We start from the raw sequence: 18,819 nt of genomic DNA, 5'->3' as shown, positions 1-18,819 counted from the left end.
GGGCATTTATTCGTGTGATGAGCATGGATATTTGGATATTTGTTCCTGAGTCATGGGTGTTTTCTATGTATTTAAGTATTTATAAATATTTATATATTATATATATCGTTGTCTAATTACCCTCAACACAAGCCTTATTGAGCTTACTGTGGGACTTAGTCAATTTGTGTAATAATGTCCTATATATATTTTTTAATAAGACTTCGGTGGCAAACAAGCATACGACCCGCCTGACGGTAAGCAGCAGCAATTATGAACATGTTCGAAGAACAGAATTTAACTCAAGGAGGTATACCTACTGTCTATGTTACTTTATGTATCTGGTGGGCGTAGGTATATAATCAATCTGCAATATTCAAATGTTTGTCAATCAATTATTCTAAATGGCAAAACATATTGCGAACATTAAGATACGAATGATTGATTATATCAGCGGTACTTAGTTATCGAGAGTTGAAAGGAACGCTTTCACTGAAGCGTTTTTTACTCGTAGTAGCGCATGTTTGTGATCGATTTAATGAATGTCAGTATGTAAGATTAGTCGGTATTTAAAAGCGTTTTTTAATAACTTTCATCTCCGTTTCGTAGAGTACGATAACCGCTATTGTTTATCGTAAGTTTTTAATGCAAAGTCAAGCTTTCGTTAGATTCAGGAAGTTCCAAAACAATCCCATTACACAGTAGGTACATGGACATTTGTGGAGATACGTGCACAGAGGTGTTTAAAGTAACGTTTATTGTTTTTCAAGATAATTTGCCATAAATACCGAGGTAATTTTACGCCGTGTTGCTGGTAAAACAAGCGCTTTATAATTGTAAAAACGTCAGCTGTGTAACTTAGGCACTGCTATTTTAAAAGTATCTCTGTTATTACCACACGTATTTATCTCTCGATACAACTGTACTTTATTTATACACAAAAACTGGTTTTTTATTTAGAAATAAATACTCAACATTTAAAAGGAGTACTGAGCATTTTTTTAACACTGCTCTTAATTAGTCTGGCAATTCCGGTATTAAAGGACTCCCATGTTCCACATTTTATTGCACACTCATTAATTGCCATTTATTTATTGCTGTTTTCAATATGTATGTAACAGTACCGCTATTCTCAAATTGTAGTTCACTGGCCTCTGCCTGTTCGCCAAAAAATCGGTTACAGTTGTCACAAAACATGATACATATCAGGGTGCCATTGGACAAACATGGCCATTATATCCGTACTGCGTGCCTAGCCAAGATGCCAATCGTTCGCTCCGTAGTGAACGAAACGAAAATCTGTCTTATCACTCTTACATATAAGCAAGACAGAGAGACATTACGCTACACACCGAACGATTGCCATCTTGTCTACGTACCCAGTTAGTACGGATATAATGGTCGTGTTTGTCTACGTAACAGTGAGATATACTTTCAAACGCGCAGGTTTGAAACGTGACATTTGTTTTATCACGAGGATAACACTACCCGTCGTTGCTAGTGGTAGGTCTAGAAGAACAATATTACGTTCAAAAAGGTTTCGTCGGCACAACACTTCGACAACCACTGATAAATGTGTAAATATCATTCACCGTTTCCTGCGTTTATGGGGACTGGTTTGAATTTTGTAAATTCTCAGCTAATGTCGGCCAATTAAGTGAATGTTGGGAAAAGTCGCGAGAGTAGGTACCGCTAGAGATATTATATAATTACAATTAATACGTTTGTTTAGCACACATTTGAAATTATATTTTATTGAGTGTTTTATCTAGTCTCTGGAAATGAAATTTCGTAATTAGGAGGATCAACTATTAAACAATGTAATAAGAAATGGTAGATTCATCGAGTTACCTGTTTTTATGGTTGGGGTGTAAGTATTTTTGTTTCTTTGAATAAGTTTTTAGCAAAAATTTCATTTTTGGTACAAGCTTTCGCTGACTGTACTTTTTTTCCACAGGCAACTACTACTCATCGAGGCAATTCTAAAAACCCCAAACACAATTAGGTTCCTTTGTTTTATCACAGAGTTCCTATGGCTACCTCCTGTCTCCATCATCAGATCAGCTTGATGGTACCATAATATTGCATTGTCACCCGACTTACATATGTATGCAAATTTTCAGCTTCATCGGAAACCGGAAAGTGGGTCAAATTTAACTTGCAAGATTTGTCGCATACATACTAATAGGGCAAGTTAAATTAAAGCTTGTAAAAATGGTTGTTTTTTAAATTATAATCTAATTAGATTACGCACTATACTTACATTAACTATCTAAGAGTCAAGTTATTACATTTACACATAGACCAGCGGTTGAACAAAAATGGGTTTCGATAATATTAAAGTTTTTTCTTTTTTGATATGTCATTGAGAGTATGTTAAATAATACTTTGGTAAAAAGTTAGAAATTTTAAGGTTGAGCTTTCGGTTATATTTAAATATTTTAATTTTTGCTAATAACTAAGTAAATATAGAATTAAAGTTACAGAAAACTTTAGCATATCGAATAACACTTCAATTTATGTACAATTTTCAGTTTTTAGAAATCTGGAACAGCTGTGTAGAAAATTACATGAAATATAGCCCGAATGAAAACACGCACGAAACGTTTAGCCATTTATTTTAGAGTGACATGTGTAAAAATCATGAAAAATATAAATTTAAATATTTGACAGCTGATCTCAAAAAGAGTTTGCAACATCCTCCCACCTTGGGCAAGAGGCCCAAAACTCTTCTCTATACGTCAGACTGTACTTCAAGTGGGTACAGGCGTTGCACTGCTCGTGTGAACTCTCCATCTGCTGTGCGTACCTTAGCCACTCTTACGCAACCGTCTGTACCAGGGAAAGTTTCGACAATCCTTCCTAAAGGCCACTTAATACGCTTTGAGTCAGTTTCTATCAAAACTACATCACCTACCCTTAAATATGAGTCCCTCTCCTTGCCCTTCTGGATGAGCATCCCCATGTACTCGTTTCTGAAACCTTTCCCTTAGATCTTCCCTCAACTTATGAAGATACCTGAGGCGTCTGTTGAGAGAATCACGGTCGAGTTGGTCTAAATCCGGCACCTCGCTCGAAGGAAGCCCTTGCGTGAAACACGCGGGAGTGATGGGTTTTAACTTATCAGAATTGTCCGCGATGTACGTTAAAGGTCTTGAATTAATTAACGCTTCACAATCTTGCATCAAGGTCATCAACTCTTCGTACGTTAATGTCTTCTGGCCTAAGTTTCGTCTCAGGAGGTCCTTCAGAGAGCGTATGAGGCGCTCCCACCAACCTCCCCACCATGGCGCTGCAGGAGGACTGAACTTCCACTTAATGTTCCTCACGCTGGAATAAGCCGCAATCTCTTGCCAGTCCAAAGACTTCAGAAGGTTATCAGCACCGTGGAAGTTAGTACCATTATCCGTGTATATTGTGTCAACTCTTCCACGCCTTGCGATAAATCTCCGTAAGGCCATGAGAAAGGCTTCTGTCGTCAGCGATTTGGTTAATTCGAGATGCACGGCTCGGTAAACTGCACACGTGAATAAAATTATCCATACCTTCCCTCCCGACCGCAGAAAAAGAGGACCAGCTAGGTCTATACCTGTCACTTCAAAGGCGGCAGCCCGTTTTATTCTGTCACGAGGTAAAGGCGGTAAAGGTGTATCAGCATGTTTCACCGAGAGCCGCTTGCAGGGTATGCATTTAGAAACGGTTGAACTGACGAGTCTTCTAATTCCTGTGATCCAGTATGTCTCTCTGAGTGCTGCCATTAGTATAGCAGGGCCGGCATGGTACATCAGACGATGTTTGGAAGCTACTAATCTTTGGATTATGAAATGTTTGCCTGGTATGTAAATCGGACAGACAAAGTCAGCAGGCTCATCGCTTAGAACTAATTTAGTACGAATCCTCATTAAGCCTTCTTCATCCTTAAATATTTTCAGATCCTTCATCTTCTTTGGGTCCACCTCTGCTATCATTTCGGCTTGAACAATCTTCAGGAGTCTCTTTTCAGCACATTGGAACTCTTCACAGGTCAGTTCACCACTTTTCTTATTATGTGTATTTTTACAGTTGTACGAAAATCTCAATATCCACCCGACCATTCTTACTATCATAGTATATTTAGAGAAGTAAGTCAGTGTAGACAGAAATGTACTATGATCTGTAGTGTTGTTAGCGAGAACTACTTTCCTGGCTTCTTTGTTGACTTCTTGCTCATCTACATTCAGTTGAGATTTAGGCCATTCACTTTCCTTTGCTTTTAACCAAGCAGGTCCCTCCCACCATTTGCTCTTCAGCAGTTGTCTGGCATTGCAGCCTCTAGATGGTAAGTCAGCAGGGTTCAACAAGCCAGGTAAGTGACGCCAATTTTCCACGTTTGTATGTTGTCGGATTTCTTTTACCCTGTTCTTGACAAATATGTTCCAGTCTCCCTCAGAGGTAATCCAGGTGAAAGCCACACTTGCATCAGTCCAGAAGAATACGCGGCAGTTTGACAGATCCAACGCTTCTTTAACTTGAAGGTATAACCGTGTCGCAATCAATGCTCCCATCAGTTCCGCGCGCGGGATGCTGACCTCACGAATTGGTAGTACGCGTGATCTGGCTTGTACCAGTTGGACAGTGACTTCTCCTTCACAATCACTTCGTAAGAAGATAGCAGTTGCAAATGACACCTTGCTAGCGTCACTGAAGACATGTAGACTGTTGTCACATTTATTTATTGGTTTACAAGTAAGTCTACGTGGAATCCGGCACTCGTTTAGCAAATGAATATGTTTAGACCAATCGAAAAATTCCTTTTGTAAGTCATCTGGTAGTTCACTGTCCCAACTAAGACGCAAATTCCAAGTCTTCTGTAGTATTAACTTAGGCACAAGTGTCACTGGGCATGCAAAACCAACTGGATCGAAAACTTTCTGAGTAATTGAGAGTAGACTTCTCTTTGTGACGTTTTCCATCAAGGCAGTACTATGTGCAAAGCTGACGTTACAATGTAGTTGGTCCATATTGACGTCCCACATAAGGCCGAGTACAGACAATTTATCTTCAAGCGAATTAGTCTCCATATATTTGGCCATTGGAGTAGTCACCCAACCTCTTAAGTCAAATTTCGCATCTGACATGACTCTCTTTGCCTCTTCTATGAAGGTTTTGGCTTCGTCTTCCGATTCTAGACTGGTCACACAGTTGTCAACATAGAAAGAGTCTTTCAGTAGTTTGGCTGTGTCTTTAAAATCTTCGGTGTACTTCTCTAAGTGGTAATTTAAAGTCGCACCTAGAAGAAATGGACTGCACGTCACGCCAAACACAACACGACAGTGACGGTAGGTTGTGAATGCTTTCCTTTCGTTATTCCTCCACCACAGGAATGACAGATATTGTCTATCTTCTTTTTTTAACGATATCTGTAGAAAAGCTTTTTTAATGTCAGACGTTATCCCAATCGCATGTTTTCTGAACTTTATTAGTAGTTTCGGAATCAATTCAAGACAATTTAAGCCCTTTTCTAGGAACGAGTTAAGAGAATTTCCGTTGTAATCTCGAGCTGAAGCATCAAAAACAGGACGCACTCTCGTAGTGAGGTTTGTATTCTTGATGACAGCATGGTGGCAAAGGTAGTGTTTAGGCTTCGATGTGTCACCAACTTCTTCGATTATGCCCTCTTTTAACCAATCTTCGAAGACTTGTCCATAGTTATCAAACTCGTTCAGCTTCAGTAGCTTTTGCGTTGTTGACATCAATCTTTTTTCAGCTAAATGTTTGTTGTCAAGGAGTTCTCCACGATGTGGTTTCCACGGTAAGTCAACTTCGTACCGTCCTTCATCATTAATCTTGATCGATTCTCTAAACTGGTCCAATATGATAGTGTCTGTTTTTGCCTTATTTGCAACTTCCACTGGGTCCCGTATTCCGAGAGTTTCCAAGTCCCAAAGCTCAGATAACTGAAAATTAACCAATACTACGTTCGTCAAGACACTGCATGCGTTCATAATGGGTCCTTGAAGTGTCCATCCAAATTTAGTCTTTATTGCCACGAGGTTATTGTTCAGATTCACGAAACTTTCCGTGAGCAACGCGCCTGCGTGGTCTGCGCCGATCAACAGCCCGATGTCAGGTGCTGCCGCATCGCCGACGTCGCTCAGCGTAATATTATGTTTCTGCAACTCTTTAATCATCTCATGGTCTACATTTAAACGAGGAACATACCCGCAGAGCGTAGACTTGTCTCGCGCGGTCATTGTACATTCAAATTTCTTATCCAAGCTTGCTAGCTTTAACTCGTAGGTATGAAATAGTTCCTTCTTAGTTTCAATCCCGCCAAAAAGACAATTTGACACGATTTCTTTGCCGACAGGTTTCAAGTCTAAATTTTCTATTATATCGCGACGTAAATAAGTCTTCTGTGCACCCGAATCAATAAAGCATCGTACCCGTATACATTTCTTATCGGTCATAATATTCGCCATGAACGTTTGCAACAGTGTAGTACTAGCCTTATATTGAGTTACGTTATTATTTAAATTTGACGTTTCAACATTCGAAGTTTTTTCAGTTTCATTTTGACTTGACGTTTTAATGTCAGGGCACATCAATACAGAATGACGTTTGGAGCAGAAAAGGCATTTTGTGAAATTTTTGCATCTTTTCGCATTATGTCCGGTTTTTAAACAAATAAGGCACGCTCCTTTTTTATTAGCACATCCTTCCTAGCTTCATACGACATTTTGTTAGCTTTGTAGCACTCGAAACTGCTATGCGATGCCTTTTCACACCAAACGCAACAAATCTTCTTACCTGCGTCTTCCGTTGACACCAAGCATGCCGCGGTGGGTTGAGTAGAAACGCTATGCAAACTGTCACCCGATGCTATCCCGGTGCGCGCGAGCTGGATCCGCTCCTCCGACTCCACTTCGCGTTTCAGGAACTGCATAAGCTGGTTCAGATGATCGTCGCCCTTCTCCTCCAGTACATGGGATCTCTGCCATGCTCGTAAAACAGATTCGGGCAAGGCGGACTCAACTAAAGGGAAAAGTAAAGCAGCGTATTTATCTATAGTGACACCTAAGCTTTCTAATGCTTGCAATTGCGTATTTAATTTATCGTATAAGTGGCCTAATTTATAAGAAGTATTACCTTTTGCTTGTGCTAGTACAAGATTAAGCAGTTCACGCACATAAATGTCGATCAACATTTCGTCACGTGCAAACCTGGACTTCAATTGCTCAACAGCCTTCTTGTAGTTATCTCCCGACGGCGGAAAGCTCTCGACGATCTCTCGCGCTGGAGTATCTGGAACAGTGCACTGGTAAAGGTACTGAAACTTATCTCCATCGTCTATTGTCTCGTCGTCGTCGATTTTCTGAAATTGACACCAAAAACCAATCCAATTTTTCGTATTGCCGTCAAACTTCCGTAACTCAAATTTCGGTAGACGGAATCGTCTTGAATGACAAGCACTATTGCATGCCGACTTCTCACAACATTGATGAGATTTTTGTGTGTTATTCGACACATCGCTGCCGCTAGACTTGCAAAACCTCTTCATGCGTTCGTTCTTCCGAGAAACGTTTTCGTACATGACTTTTATACGCTCCCAGTCGCTTAGATACTTATCGCTGGTCATGCAATCTTCATAAATTTCATCTTCAGTCATCTCGTCCGTTTTTAGCCACTGTTCTTTTATACGTAGGTCAACGTTGAACAGGGAATCGGCTCGAAGCTGGAGTTTGTTGAAGGCCGCGGTGATTTCGTCGATATTTGTTGACTCTAAATTAGCTTCAAATTCGTTTTTCGCGGTTGTAAAAAGCCTCCTGGCTATACCTCGTTCTTTTCGTAATATTTCCATTTTAATTAACGGTCGCCAGATGTAGGAAATTACATGAAATATAGCCCGAATGAAAACACGCACGAAACGTTTAGCCATTTATTTTAGAGTGACATGTGTAAAAATCATGAAAAATATAAATTTAAATATTTGACAGCTGATCTCAAAAAGAGTTTGCAACAAGCTGCTTTCTGGTAAACGTAAAAACACGAGTTATTTTGTAAATATAGAATTAGAGTTGCTGATATTGCAAAATTACGATATTATCGATCAACTTAGTATTCTAGTAAAAAGTTAGACATGTAGACAATGTGCTTGTCTAGATATTGATTTCAGGTTAAGCAGTATAGCTAATATTGAATTAAAGTTTGTAGAGTTAATAATAATCGATCATCAACAATGATCTCAGTTACTAAACAAAAATTTAGAAATATAAAATCAGGGCGACACTCATTACTGATATGTATGCATTCCTTGCTTATATAAATACGTTACGTTTCAAACGCGCGGCAAGTTTGCGCGCGCCGCGCGCTGTGGCAGGAGGCAGCGAACAACGGTAGTGGGGAGCGGGGTGACCTTGACTGCGTCTACGGTCCATCAAAAAAATTCCTAAAGCGTGTTTTAAATTAATAGCAATAGAAAATTGTTATTTTGTTGTTACTATAATAGGTATTGCCCGCGGTTTCGTTCACGTAGAATTCGTTATCGCGTTACATGAATATTATTTATTTATTTAAACTTTATTGCACAAACAAAAAAAAAACACAAATGGCGGACTTAATGCCAAAAGGCATTCTCTACCAGTCAACCATTGGGTCAAATAGAGACAAAAAAAACACATTCTCATACAGATGACCACCCTTCCTTGTACCATTTTAAAAGCCAGTTGCAGCTTTTCTTTCCCGATTTTTTTCAGATATTTGGACTTGGTATTTTCCTCGCGATAGTTATTTGTTTTAAGGGGAATGTTGTTGTTAACCGCTAATGCTAATATTGATAACCGATAGTTATATAGAGATACGTTATAAGGTATATGCACCCTCATGTTATTTATTTCCGATAAGAAATAAATGTAAGACAAAATTCACAGTGATACATTTCAAGTAGGTTGCCTTGTAAGATTGCGTACGGATAGTTTTTTTGTTTGTTATATATCAAATGAAAGCTTATTTGAAAGTTGCCGTATTCAAAAAGTTGGTCCAGTTAATGGTCGCCTAGATTAACCGATTTTTATATAAAATGTAGGCAACCATGGACTGGACCAACTTGTTAAAAAGGCAACCTAGTACAGTTAGTAATATAGTACCTGGGCGACCGAGCTTTGCTCGGTTATAACTATTTATTGTAATATGGTGGTGATAATCTACATAAACTTAAAAAGTAAAATGTGAACTGACAATTATTATTATTTACAATCGATTTTAACCTTACAGCACTTGTCACAGAGTAACGCCATCTATTGTCGATTTCTCTTATTACATAGGTCATTTTTTTTTTACTAAATTAAACTTGTGTAAAACAATAAAAATTAAAAAAATTATATATAAACTTGAACATATAAAAAAAAAAAAAAAACTTAGTCACCGGGCGAGATTCGAACCCGTAACACTCGTTTAGCAGTCCGCGTCTTAACCCGCTGGACCAGACGGACAGTGGCCGGCAACACGAAATTAGTGACCATATTCTGCGTCGAAAGAAAAACGCATGAAAACTCGAAAACACGCGTTTTCCCAAACATAAGAATAATCTAGATAGATTGTATACCCCCAAAAACCCCTATATACCAAATTTCAGCGAAATCGTTAGAGCCGTTTCTGAGATCACAGAAATATAATTATATATATATACAAGAATTGCTCATTTAAAGGTATAAGATAAAAAAACTTTTCTTTTGAGATATCATGTGACGTTTTCGTTTACACACTAAAAGCACAGTGTAAAAAGTAACAGTGGGCCGACGCCTTTGATGTTTGCGTAAATGCCGACACCGCTCAAGGTCTCCATACCTACCTAGGGTTATCACAGACTTACACAACTGCCCAAAAGAGGATGGAAATGTTTTTAGTTTTCATGTTGTATGATGTATGTGTACTAATTTTACAAATGACGTCCATTTTGGAAATAAAGATGGCGGACGTCACTTTTTTGAAAAAGTCGTCATGGGTGTTGTTTTCTGGGTTTTTAGGGGTGTGGATTTCAAAAATGGCATCTATTTTGAAAATAAATATGGCGGACGCTACTTTTTGAAATGGGTTTCGATGTGTGTAGCCGTGATATCAACCACCTTTAATTCTAAAATGGTCTCTATTTTTGAAATCTGCACCAACAAGAACCGCCAAAATTGACGTCATTTTTGTAATTGGAACCCCGAGGAACCTCGGAGATGACACCCATATCGATTTTTAAGAAAAATTAATGTCCGCCATCTTGGATTTCAAAATAGACGTCATTTTCGTAATCGGAATCCCGAGGAACCTCGGATATGACACCCATATCGACTTTTAAGAAAAAATAATTTCCGCCATCTTGGATTTCAAAATGAACGTCATTTTCGTAATCGGATCCCCGAGGAACCTCGGAGATGACACCCATATCGATTTTTAAGAAAAATTAATGTCCGCCATCTTGGATTTCAAAATGAACGTCATTTTCGTAATCGGAACCCCGAGGAACCTCGGAGATGACACCCATATCGATTTTTTAAGAAAAATTAATGTCCGCCATCTTGGATTTCAAAATAGACGTCATTTTCGTAATCGGAATCCCGAGGAACCTCGGATATGACACCCATATCGACTTAAGAAAAAATAATTTCCGCCATCTTGGATTTCAAAATGAACGTCATTTTCGTAATCGGATCCCCGAGGAACCTCGGAGATGACACCCATATCGATTTTTAAGAAAAAATAATGTTCGCCATCTTGAATTGCAAAATGGACGTCATTTTCGTAATCGGAACCTCGAAGAACCTCGGAGATGACACCCATACCGATTTTTAAGAAAAATGAATGTCCGCCATCTTGGGTTCCATAATGCATGTCATTTTCGTAATCGGCACCCTGAGGACTTTCAAAAATAATGAAAACATCAAATACTACATGATATATTTTTGTTTACACTGAGACAAATAATTAGCACATGTCGTATGAAATATTTTAATTGTGTGTTTTTTTTAATTTATTTTTATACTACGTCGGTGGCAAACAAGCATACGGCCTGCCTGATGGTAAGCAGTATCCGTAGCCTATGTACGCCTGCAACTCCAGAGGAGTTACATGCGCGTTGCCGACCCTAACACCCGCCCCCCTCGTTGAGCTCTGGCAACCTTACTCACCGGCAGGAACACAACACTATGAGTAGGGTCTAGTGTTATTTGGCTGCGATTTTCTGTAAGGTGGAGGTACTTCCCCAGTTGGGTTCTGCTCTAGATCTGGAATGACATCCGCTGTGCTGTGCCCTACCACACAGAGCCAGATGACATTTACAATGCCCATACCTCTCTTATAATGCCTGTGGTAAAAATGTGATTGCGAACTACCTGCAATATCTATACAGTACCTGGGCGACCGAGCTTTGCTCGGTTATAACTAACTATTTATTGTAATATGGTGGTGTATAGGTGATAATCTTAACTACATTCTTTTACTAAATTAAACTTGTCTAAAACAATAAAAATTAAAAAATTATATATAAAATTGAACATATAAAAAAAACAAAAGTTAGTCACCAGGCGAGATTCGAACCCGTAACACTCTTTTAGCAGTCCGCGTCTTAACCCGCTGGACCAGACGGACAGTGGCCGGCAACACGAAATTAGCGACCATATTCTGCGTCGAAAGAAAAACGCATGAAAACTCGAAAACACGTGTTTTCCCAAACATAAGACTAATCTAGATCGATTGTTTACCCCCAAAAACCCCCATGTACCAAATTTCAGCAAAATCGTTAGAGCCGTTTCCGAGATCCCGGAAATATATATACATATACAAGAATTGCTCGTTTAAAGGTATAAGATAATTAGGCATTAAAACACTCGTGTGATCTTTTTAAGAAACTCACTTCGTTCGTTTCCTAAGCCTACACTCGTGTATTTTAATGCCTTTTATTATGTAGCAGTAACATAAACTACTAATATATGTTGAAAGTAAGTACAGACGGCTAACACAATGGTAACAAAAGACAAAAGTTTTGAAAATGTAATTTTCATCATCGTCACTTGGCTGTACATTTGAGGGCCTATCGCGAACCACGTTCGACGTGTTACCTCTCTGTCGCACTTGTAAATTCGTACGTAAGTATGACAGGGAGGCAACACGTCGAACGTGGTTCGCGGTAAGCCCTCTGATGCCACCTCCATTAGTCTTTTGTACGCCGGTATAGCCTTCGACTCAATGTATAATCTACACTTTTTATGGAAACGTAGTTCCTCCTTCCCGTAGAAATATTTAACTTTCCCATCACCAAGAAAGATTATTTGCTCGCAGTTATTAACTGCTCAATTCCTCGTTTTTTCTCTGTTACTAAGTCAGTACAGTACACATATCAAACATTTTTCACTCATTTTGAAGTCATAATAACTTTTATTCTATAATTAAATTCATGTAATGTCCGCATCTAATTTATGTGCACGATAAACAAACAAATGAATGATTTGAAAGAAAAGACAAACAGCGCTTGCGATGCTGAGCGGGGGGCGCGGGCGGGGCGAGGTATCTATCGCTCACTAGGTCGGCTACGATAGGCTCCCGCGCGCCGAGCCGACATGTTGACGGACCAGCGCGGCGTGGTTATGAATTTCGCGCCTTTTTAAGTTGATTTTTACTATTACAATGCAAGCTACACACATATATTTCTTACTTTCCATAAAATGGCTGCATATATTATTTTATAGTAATAGACTTATCTCTACGGACTTTAATTCAATATTAGATCTTACAGGACAAAAAACGCATATTAATTGTAAAGCACATATCCTATTCTTCTAATTTTTTGCCTTGCCTATTAACTTAAGAATTTAGATATGATATTGTGGATTTTTCAAACTTTAATTCAATATTGACAAAATAATAAGCTAATTTGAGTTTGACAAAGTAGCACGTTGATTTTTTTTCTAAAAATTTGATAGCATAAAGCCTCATACATATTATAAAAGACGATGCTTAAATTTTGTACTTTAATTCAATATTCAAAATTCATCAATAAAAATACATAAATACCTTATTTATATCTAACGCTCGTTCTAAATTTTCTTCATATATTACAAATATGCTTAAAAATATGTCCCATACCAGATAAACATCACTTTTCACTCTTTAGAATTATCGAAACTTATAGGGCAAAAATCCGGTCCCACTATTGGTCTAACAGCGCATTGCATTCTTACAAGTCAACTAGTATTGGGGCTCACCCATCTTTCACTTTCCAAAGAAAATCATTAATTTGTGTAAGTACAAACAATAAAATAAATCAATTAATTGGAACTACGAGTATGTTCAGCTCTTAAGATACATACATCCATAGGTATTTAATAAATAAATATATAAAATATTTTCTGCAGAAATTACGCAGATACTGGCAACATTTTTATCGGATTGTGGGATTGATTATTTGAGTTGCTAGTGAGAGCAGTATGAGCTAGCTCTTTAGTCTCATTTAATGCTCTTTTCGACTAATATTAATCATTCAACTGCTTTTAATACTTAGTGTATGCTATCGCAATGACGTTAGTCTATAATCGGTGATATTAATTGCAATTAAACATTTAGCAAATCAATTACAGTCAATAAGTCAATATTTCATGGATAAGAAATATAAATGATTACTTTCCTCTCTGGCTGTGACGCAACTGTCCCCTGGCTTGCTGTCACTACTTACGGCCCGATTCGAAGAATTTGATACGACAACGATAAGTTCTGGTTTAGATAAGTTCTCATTTAGATATCGTTTGTATGTCGTATAATTGACAGAAGCAGCTCGATTCGGACAACCAATGTCACTTTAACGTTAGAAATATAGTAGATAGATCTTATTGGGGTCACAGCGGAGTCGAAATAAACGTCAATTTTGGCATGTCGTTTAGTTATCGATCTTTTTAAGATCTTTCCAAGATCCTTAACGTGTCTTAATCATTCTTCGAATCGGGTCGCCTGGCTTTTATTTCATTTCACAAGTACCTAATATTAACAATATAACTAACATTTAATAATGAACAAGCGATACCCATGCACGAATGCGCACGGAAACCGATGATCGATCAGCTTTACCCAGATTCAATTATTTAACACCAGACCCACGCTCTACTCTGTCCGCCCGTATGACATGATTACGTAGAACTTTCTCTGGAATTAGCTCGTTTAACAAAATATTCGGTGAGTTATTAGTTAATAGATCTAACTAAAGAACTTTTTACCTGACATGTTGCTCAGGCTAGTGCAGTTTCTCACCAGTTATTAATTAATTTGATTATTTTTATTTTTTTGATTATTGTGGAATATTATTGTTATGTATTATTTATTCTAATTTCTATTTCGCTCAGCGTATAAGTATCGCCATACAGCGGGGAAATACGGCCAGCCTTCTAGGCACCTTGCCCATTGACGGCGATTTGGGCCAAATTTTTTATCTTTAGTTTAAGTTGTTAGTAAGTTTTATTTTATTATGTATGTTTATTTCTTTGTTTTTGGATATTAAAATCTTGTTGTTATTAGAATCATGAATTAGTTCAGATAATTATATGAACATAAACGTATCATGAAATAAATTTACATGAACCGATCTAGTCTCACAGTAAGTTCTAGGAGCTTTAAATATGTTAAATTAACAAAATATATTTTGACAGATGCTTTCGCGCCCAAAACGCTCTTTGAAAATTGTGTGACGTCATAGTTTACGGTTTGACACATTTCGTATTTTCCAGGTGTGTATGTAGTTACACACGTAGAAGATACGAAATGTCAACTGACATTTGTCATTTGTTCTTTATCGCCTAACTGTCAACAATGTCAATCCGAGAGTTGTGACGTCATCAGAATCTTCAATGACGTTTCGAGTTTGGTCACGTGACGTGTGCCAAAAGATATTTTAAATTCAATATTTACAAAAAATATGGTCATTACAGGTCCCCTGAAAGTAGTTTAACATGTTCTTATAATCCAAAAGAATTTACTGGGATACAATTCTGCCCTAAGATGTGTAGATGGAAACAACCCTATTACGCCGTCATTGGAGTAAAAGACAAAGATTCCCGCAATTTGCGAATTCCGGTTTTCGCGGTAGATCGCTGACCCTATCGACCTTTATTACTAACATCTAGGCTAACCGCGTCGTAAAATAAATTGTTATCTTTATTAAATGCAAGCAACACTATGTTAAAATTTATAGAAATACACTGATGACCTATAAATTTCTGAAGTAGGTATCAAATGTTAGTGGTTTGCTGTTGCTATTTCGCACACACTCGAAGTTACGCGAGATTGCGCAAAATAATAGGCAAACTCGTACAAACAGCATGATTATCTATGTATTAGTGATAGTGAAATAATCACACAAGTAAAAATATACATTTCATTATGTACCTACACGTAGGTAGAAGAGATATTCAGTTACAGTTAGGTCGTCGTTGTTCCTATCAGGTCTGTAAAACACACGCCTTCGATCTTCAATGGCCATCGTTTTCTATCACTCAACGGTCAAACTTAATTCATAGCCGTTGATTGCAGTAATTTAGTAATAACAGTATCGTCTTAGCGATGGATTGTAATTTAGTAAGCTTTTTGTGGGAAGTAAAAAGTAAGGAAGTAGGTACTATGACCATTCTGCTATAATACAATATCGTTATGTAAGGCATCCATTAACGCGTGGTGCAACGCGTTTCGCTTAGTACGCAGTTGTTAAGAAGCAATGTATTGTATTATATTTACAGTTGTTGTTGATTATATATCACGGGTCTGCCACAACGTCTAGCGGCAGTCTAGTCGATGGAGTCAACGGCAGGCCTACTTTCCCAGACGAAATCACGTCATGTATTTTTTTTGTTGTAACAATAACTAAACTAAGCGATTGTAATCGTGTTCGCTGATACTATAGATTGCTTTCGTTACAGTGTATTTTAAATTGCACTACAATTGACTTTGCTTTCTATTAAGTAGTTCCGTATTGTGAGGTGTATTTTTCCCGGCGAAGGAATACAAAAGGGGTTGATTGAAATATAAAAGAAATCTGCTGTCTTTTCGCCATTAAGTTTTTTTTTAATACTACGTCAGTGGCAAACAAGCATACGGCCCGCCTGATCGTAAGCAGTCTCCGTAGCCTATGTACGCCTGCAACTCCAGAGGAATTACATGCGCGTTGCCGACCCTAAACCCGCCCCCCTCGTTGAGCTCTGGCAACCTTACTCACCGGCAGGAACACAACACTATGAGTAGGGTCTAGTGTTATTTGGCTGCGGTTTTCTGTAAGGTGGAGGTACTTCCCCAGTTGGGCTCTGCTCTAGATCTGGAATGACATCCACTGGCTGTGCCCTACCACACAAAGCAAGATGAAATTCACAATGCCCATACCTCTCTTTTTGACGTAGTTTAAGGACGTACCCGGGTCCTTCAGGCAAATTAAATGATTAGACTATGCAAACATGATCATTGATGAAACATTCAAGATATTTAACTACAGTTTTGGAAACGTACTACTTATTAATATTTGGATCCGTTAAAAACCTTTTGATACTTTTCCTTAGAAACCGTTTTTCTTTAGAAACCTTTAGATATAGTATAAATATCTAATTCCAGTCAGGCTCTTACTTCTTTTTACTAAGTTTTTGTTTAATTTTTACAGAGTGTGTGAACTAATGTGAATTGAATATAAAAATAGATATAATTAAATAACGTCCTCCTTTTTGAAATCGGTTAAAATTGAAAAAGGCCCATAAAAAAACTTAAGATGTGTCAGCGAGCAGGTGGTTTGTCTGTAGAAAGTTAAAAACCGGCCAAGAACATGTCGGTGTCGGGCCATGCTCAATGTAGGGTTCCGTAGTTACCTGTCCGTCACAAATGTCACAATAGACCCTGTACGGGTGCTATTAGTAAGTATCATGTAATTCATGTAGCTTAGCTACATAACAAGCGAAAGTTAAGGTAACAGCGCTTAGGGCATTTTTCTTTTTCTTTCCGAGGCGAGGCGGAGCGATTATTTCCAAACATATTCACTTTATCAATATTTTTTTGTTGAAGGCCCCTATTCGTTTTGAAAAAGACTTATCAAACGACATCCCGTCACTTGAAACGAAAAAAAATATATTTTAGATTTTATTCTACGAAAATATGCAGCGTTCTAGCACTTAACGATCACGAAGAACCTCGGGCAGACAGACAGGCAAAACTATAAGTGTTAAAGGTTACTTACGTAAGGTGACCTCAGAACCCTAAAAAAACGTTGAAATTTACATCGAGAGAAAAAAGTTTATAAAATATTGTGCGATATATATGATAGTACTGTAGTATATTTTTTTAAATAAGTAAAATACCAGTAAATTAATAAATGACCCCTTAGAGTATGAGCCAGTTTCAAAAGCATATTTTACAATATTGTGCTAAATTTAGGCAAAAAACCTCGTTAAGAAAATATAATGTCAGTATGAATTGAAATGTTTTCCCCGTAGTTTTTCTTGTGTACACGGCCTTGAGAAAGGAGTAAACACATAAATTTAATGTTGTTTTCCCGACCAACCCGTTGACCTACTTATATTTCGTTCTGATGAACATGTTTTCAAGTTGATGGATATTGATAAGCATAACTATGCAAGTAAAAATTTATAGGATCAGTTTATGAACCCTTTTTAACGACGCACTAAGTGTGTAGTTGCCGACCAAAGACGCCATTCAAAATCGAAACCGATTCAATTAAGGTCAAAACCGGCATTTCAGAGTAAAGTGAGTAATTGCTAGTTCGACGTACGTTGAACCGCCGGGTGTTATTTTCTGCGGGCATTGGGTCGGCAGTCGGTACACACTAATTTAATTTGATCGGCATGGCACAGTTAAGTGGGCGCAGGATGCGATTTAGGATTCAGGTTGATGGGAAAGAGTTTCGGAGAGATCGGATGACATGATCTGAAGTATTTCGCATTTGTTATTGAATACTAGAGCATGGAAAGGTATGAACAAATTGATCCCACTGAGCTGAACTAAGTGTTGATGAAAATGTTGACATTAGTAATTATTTTTGATCTCATGAATCTACTGAATTCGTGCACGAAGTCGGAAGAATACAGCTTAAGATTTATTTTAGTTAAAATATATTGAATTTTTTAGTAATGTAAAAAGGGGCATAGAGAATATGTTATGCTGACATGTTTCAACAAAGCTATTTAATTTCTCACGGGGTTGTTTGGTAGATATGCTTCTTTACCATTGTATGGTAAAAATACGAGTAGCCATTATTGTCTTTTTCTTGAAGATCATATGGCTTTATATATACACGTGTTACCTTCAGAAATAAGATTCCATTTCCAAGCAATCTTCCACGTTAGAGTCCGAGTTAGATTCCGACATCCTCCTCAGGACTCAAGGATCACACGTGTCATCTTCATCTTCCTCCTGCTATATTCCCAAATTTACTGAGCAAAAGCGAGTATTCGCGTCAGAGAAAAATAAGTAATAATATAGAGAAGCAGGTAAACTTAGTTATTTCTATATGGTAACAAAACAATCATCGCTGTTTAAATATCTGGATTATACACTTCTGTGTGTGGTTTGTAAATATTATGAAACATCGTATAAGAGAACTGCATAACTTTCCAAATAAGCCAATTTTTACAGGCTACCTACTATTACAAACAGCTTCTTGCTTCTTTCACTCTATAGGCGCAATTTAATAGAACTGGAGATAGACGATCTTCAAATTTCGATATTTGCACTTCGCACTAGCCCCCCCTGGGCCAAGATGACAATTGTTTATATGCAAACCTTAATTTAAACTATTAAAAATGTATCTCGATGGACCACGGACAGATGCGTCGAAAATTAACG

At 37.8% G+C, this 18,819-nt stretch overlaps 1 protein-coding gene across 1 annotated transcript; it reads right to left on the bottom strand.

Annotated features, from left to right (window-relative positions):
* Positions 1-2,888: 2,888 nt before the first annotated feature.
* Positions 2,889-7,975, bottom strand: LOC133518592 (uncharacterized). Its single transcript, XM_061852252.1, has 3 exons — positions 7,108-7,975; positions 6,769-6,993; positions 2,889-6,346 (listed from the first exon to the last, which is right to left on the bottom strand). Exons 1-3 carry the CDS (start codon positions 7,895-7,897, stop codon positions 2,889-2,891), a joined length of 4,473 nt encoding a protein of 1,490 aa, XP_061708236.1. The 5' UTR covers positions 7,898-7,975.
* Positions 7,976-18,819: the final 10,844 nt, after the last annotated feature.

Source organism: Cydia pomonella, chromosome 6, assembly GCF_033807575.1.
Source record: "Cydia pomonella isolate Wapato2018A chromosome 6, ilCydPomo1, whole genome shotgun sequence".
Taxonomy (NCBI): Eukaryota; Metazoa; Arthropoda; class Insecta; order Lepidoptera; family Tortricidae; genus Cydia; species Cydia pomonella.
Note: the sequence above shows the minus strand (reverse complement) of the source record. Positions and strands in the feature narration are given on the sequence as shown.

What these genes read in the sequence shown, in the direction of transcription:
- LOC133518592 (XM_061852252.1), bottom strand. Translation starts at nt 7,897, where the DNA reads ATGGCTAAACGTTTCGTGCGTGTTTTCATTCGGGCTATATTTCATGTA. An exon ending in TGTACTAGCACAAGCAAAAG is followed by an intron (nt 6,994 to 7,107) that starts GTAATACTTCTT and finishes TTTTCCCTTTAG; the next exon opens with TTGAGTCCGCCTTGCCCGAA. An exon ending in GGTGTCAACGGAAGACGCAG is followed by an intron (nt 6,347 to 6,768) that starts GTAAGAAGATTT and finishes GCGATATAATAG; the next exon opens with AAAATTTAGACTTGAAACCT.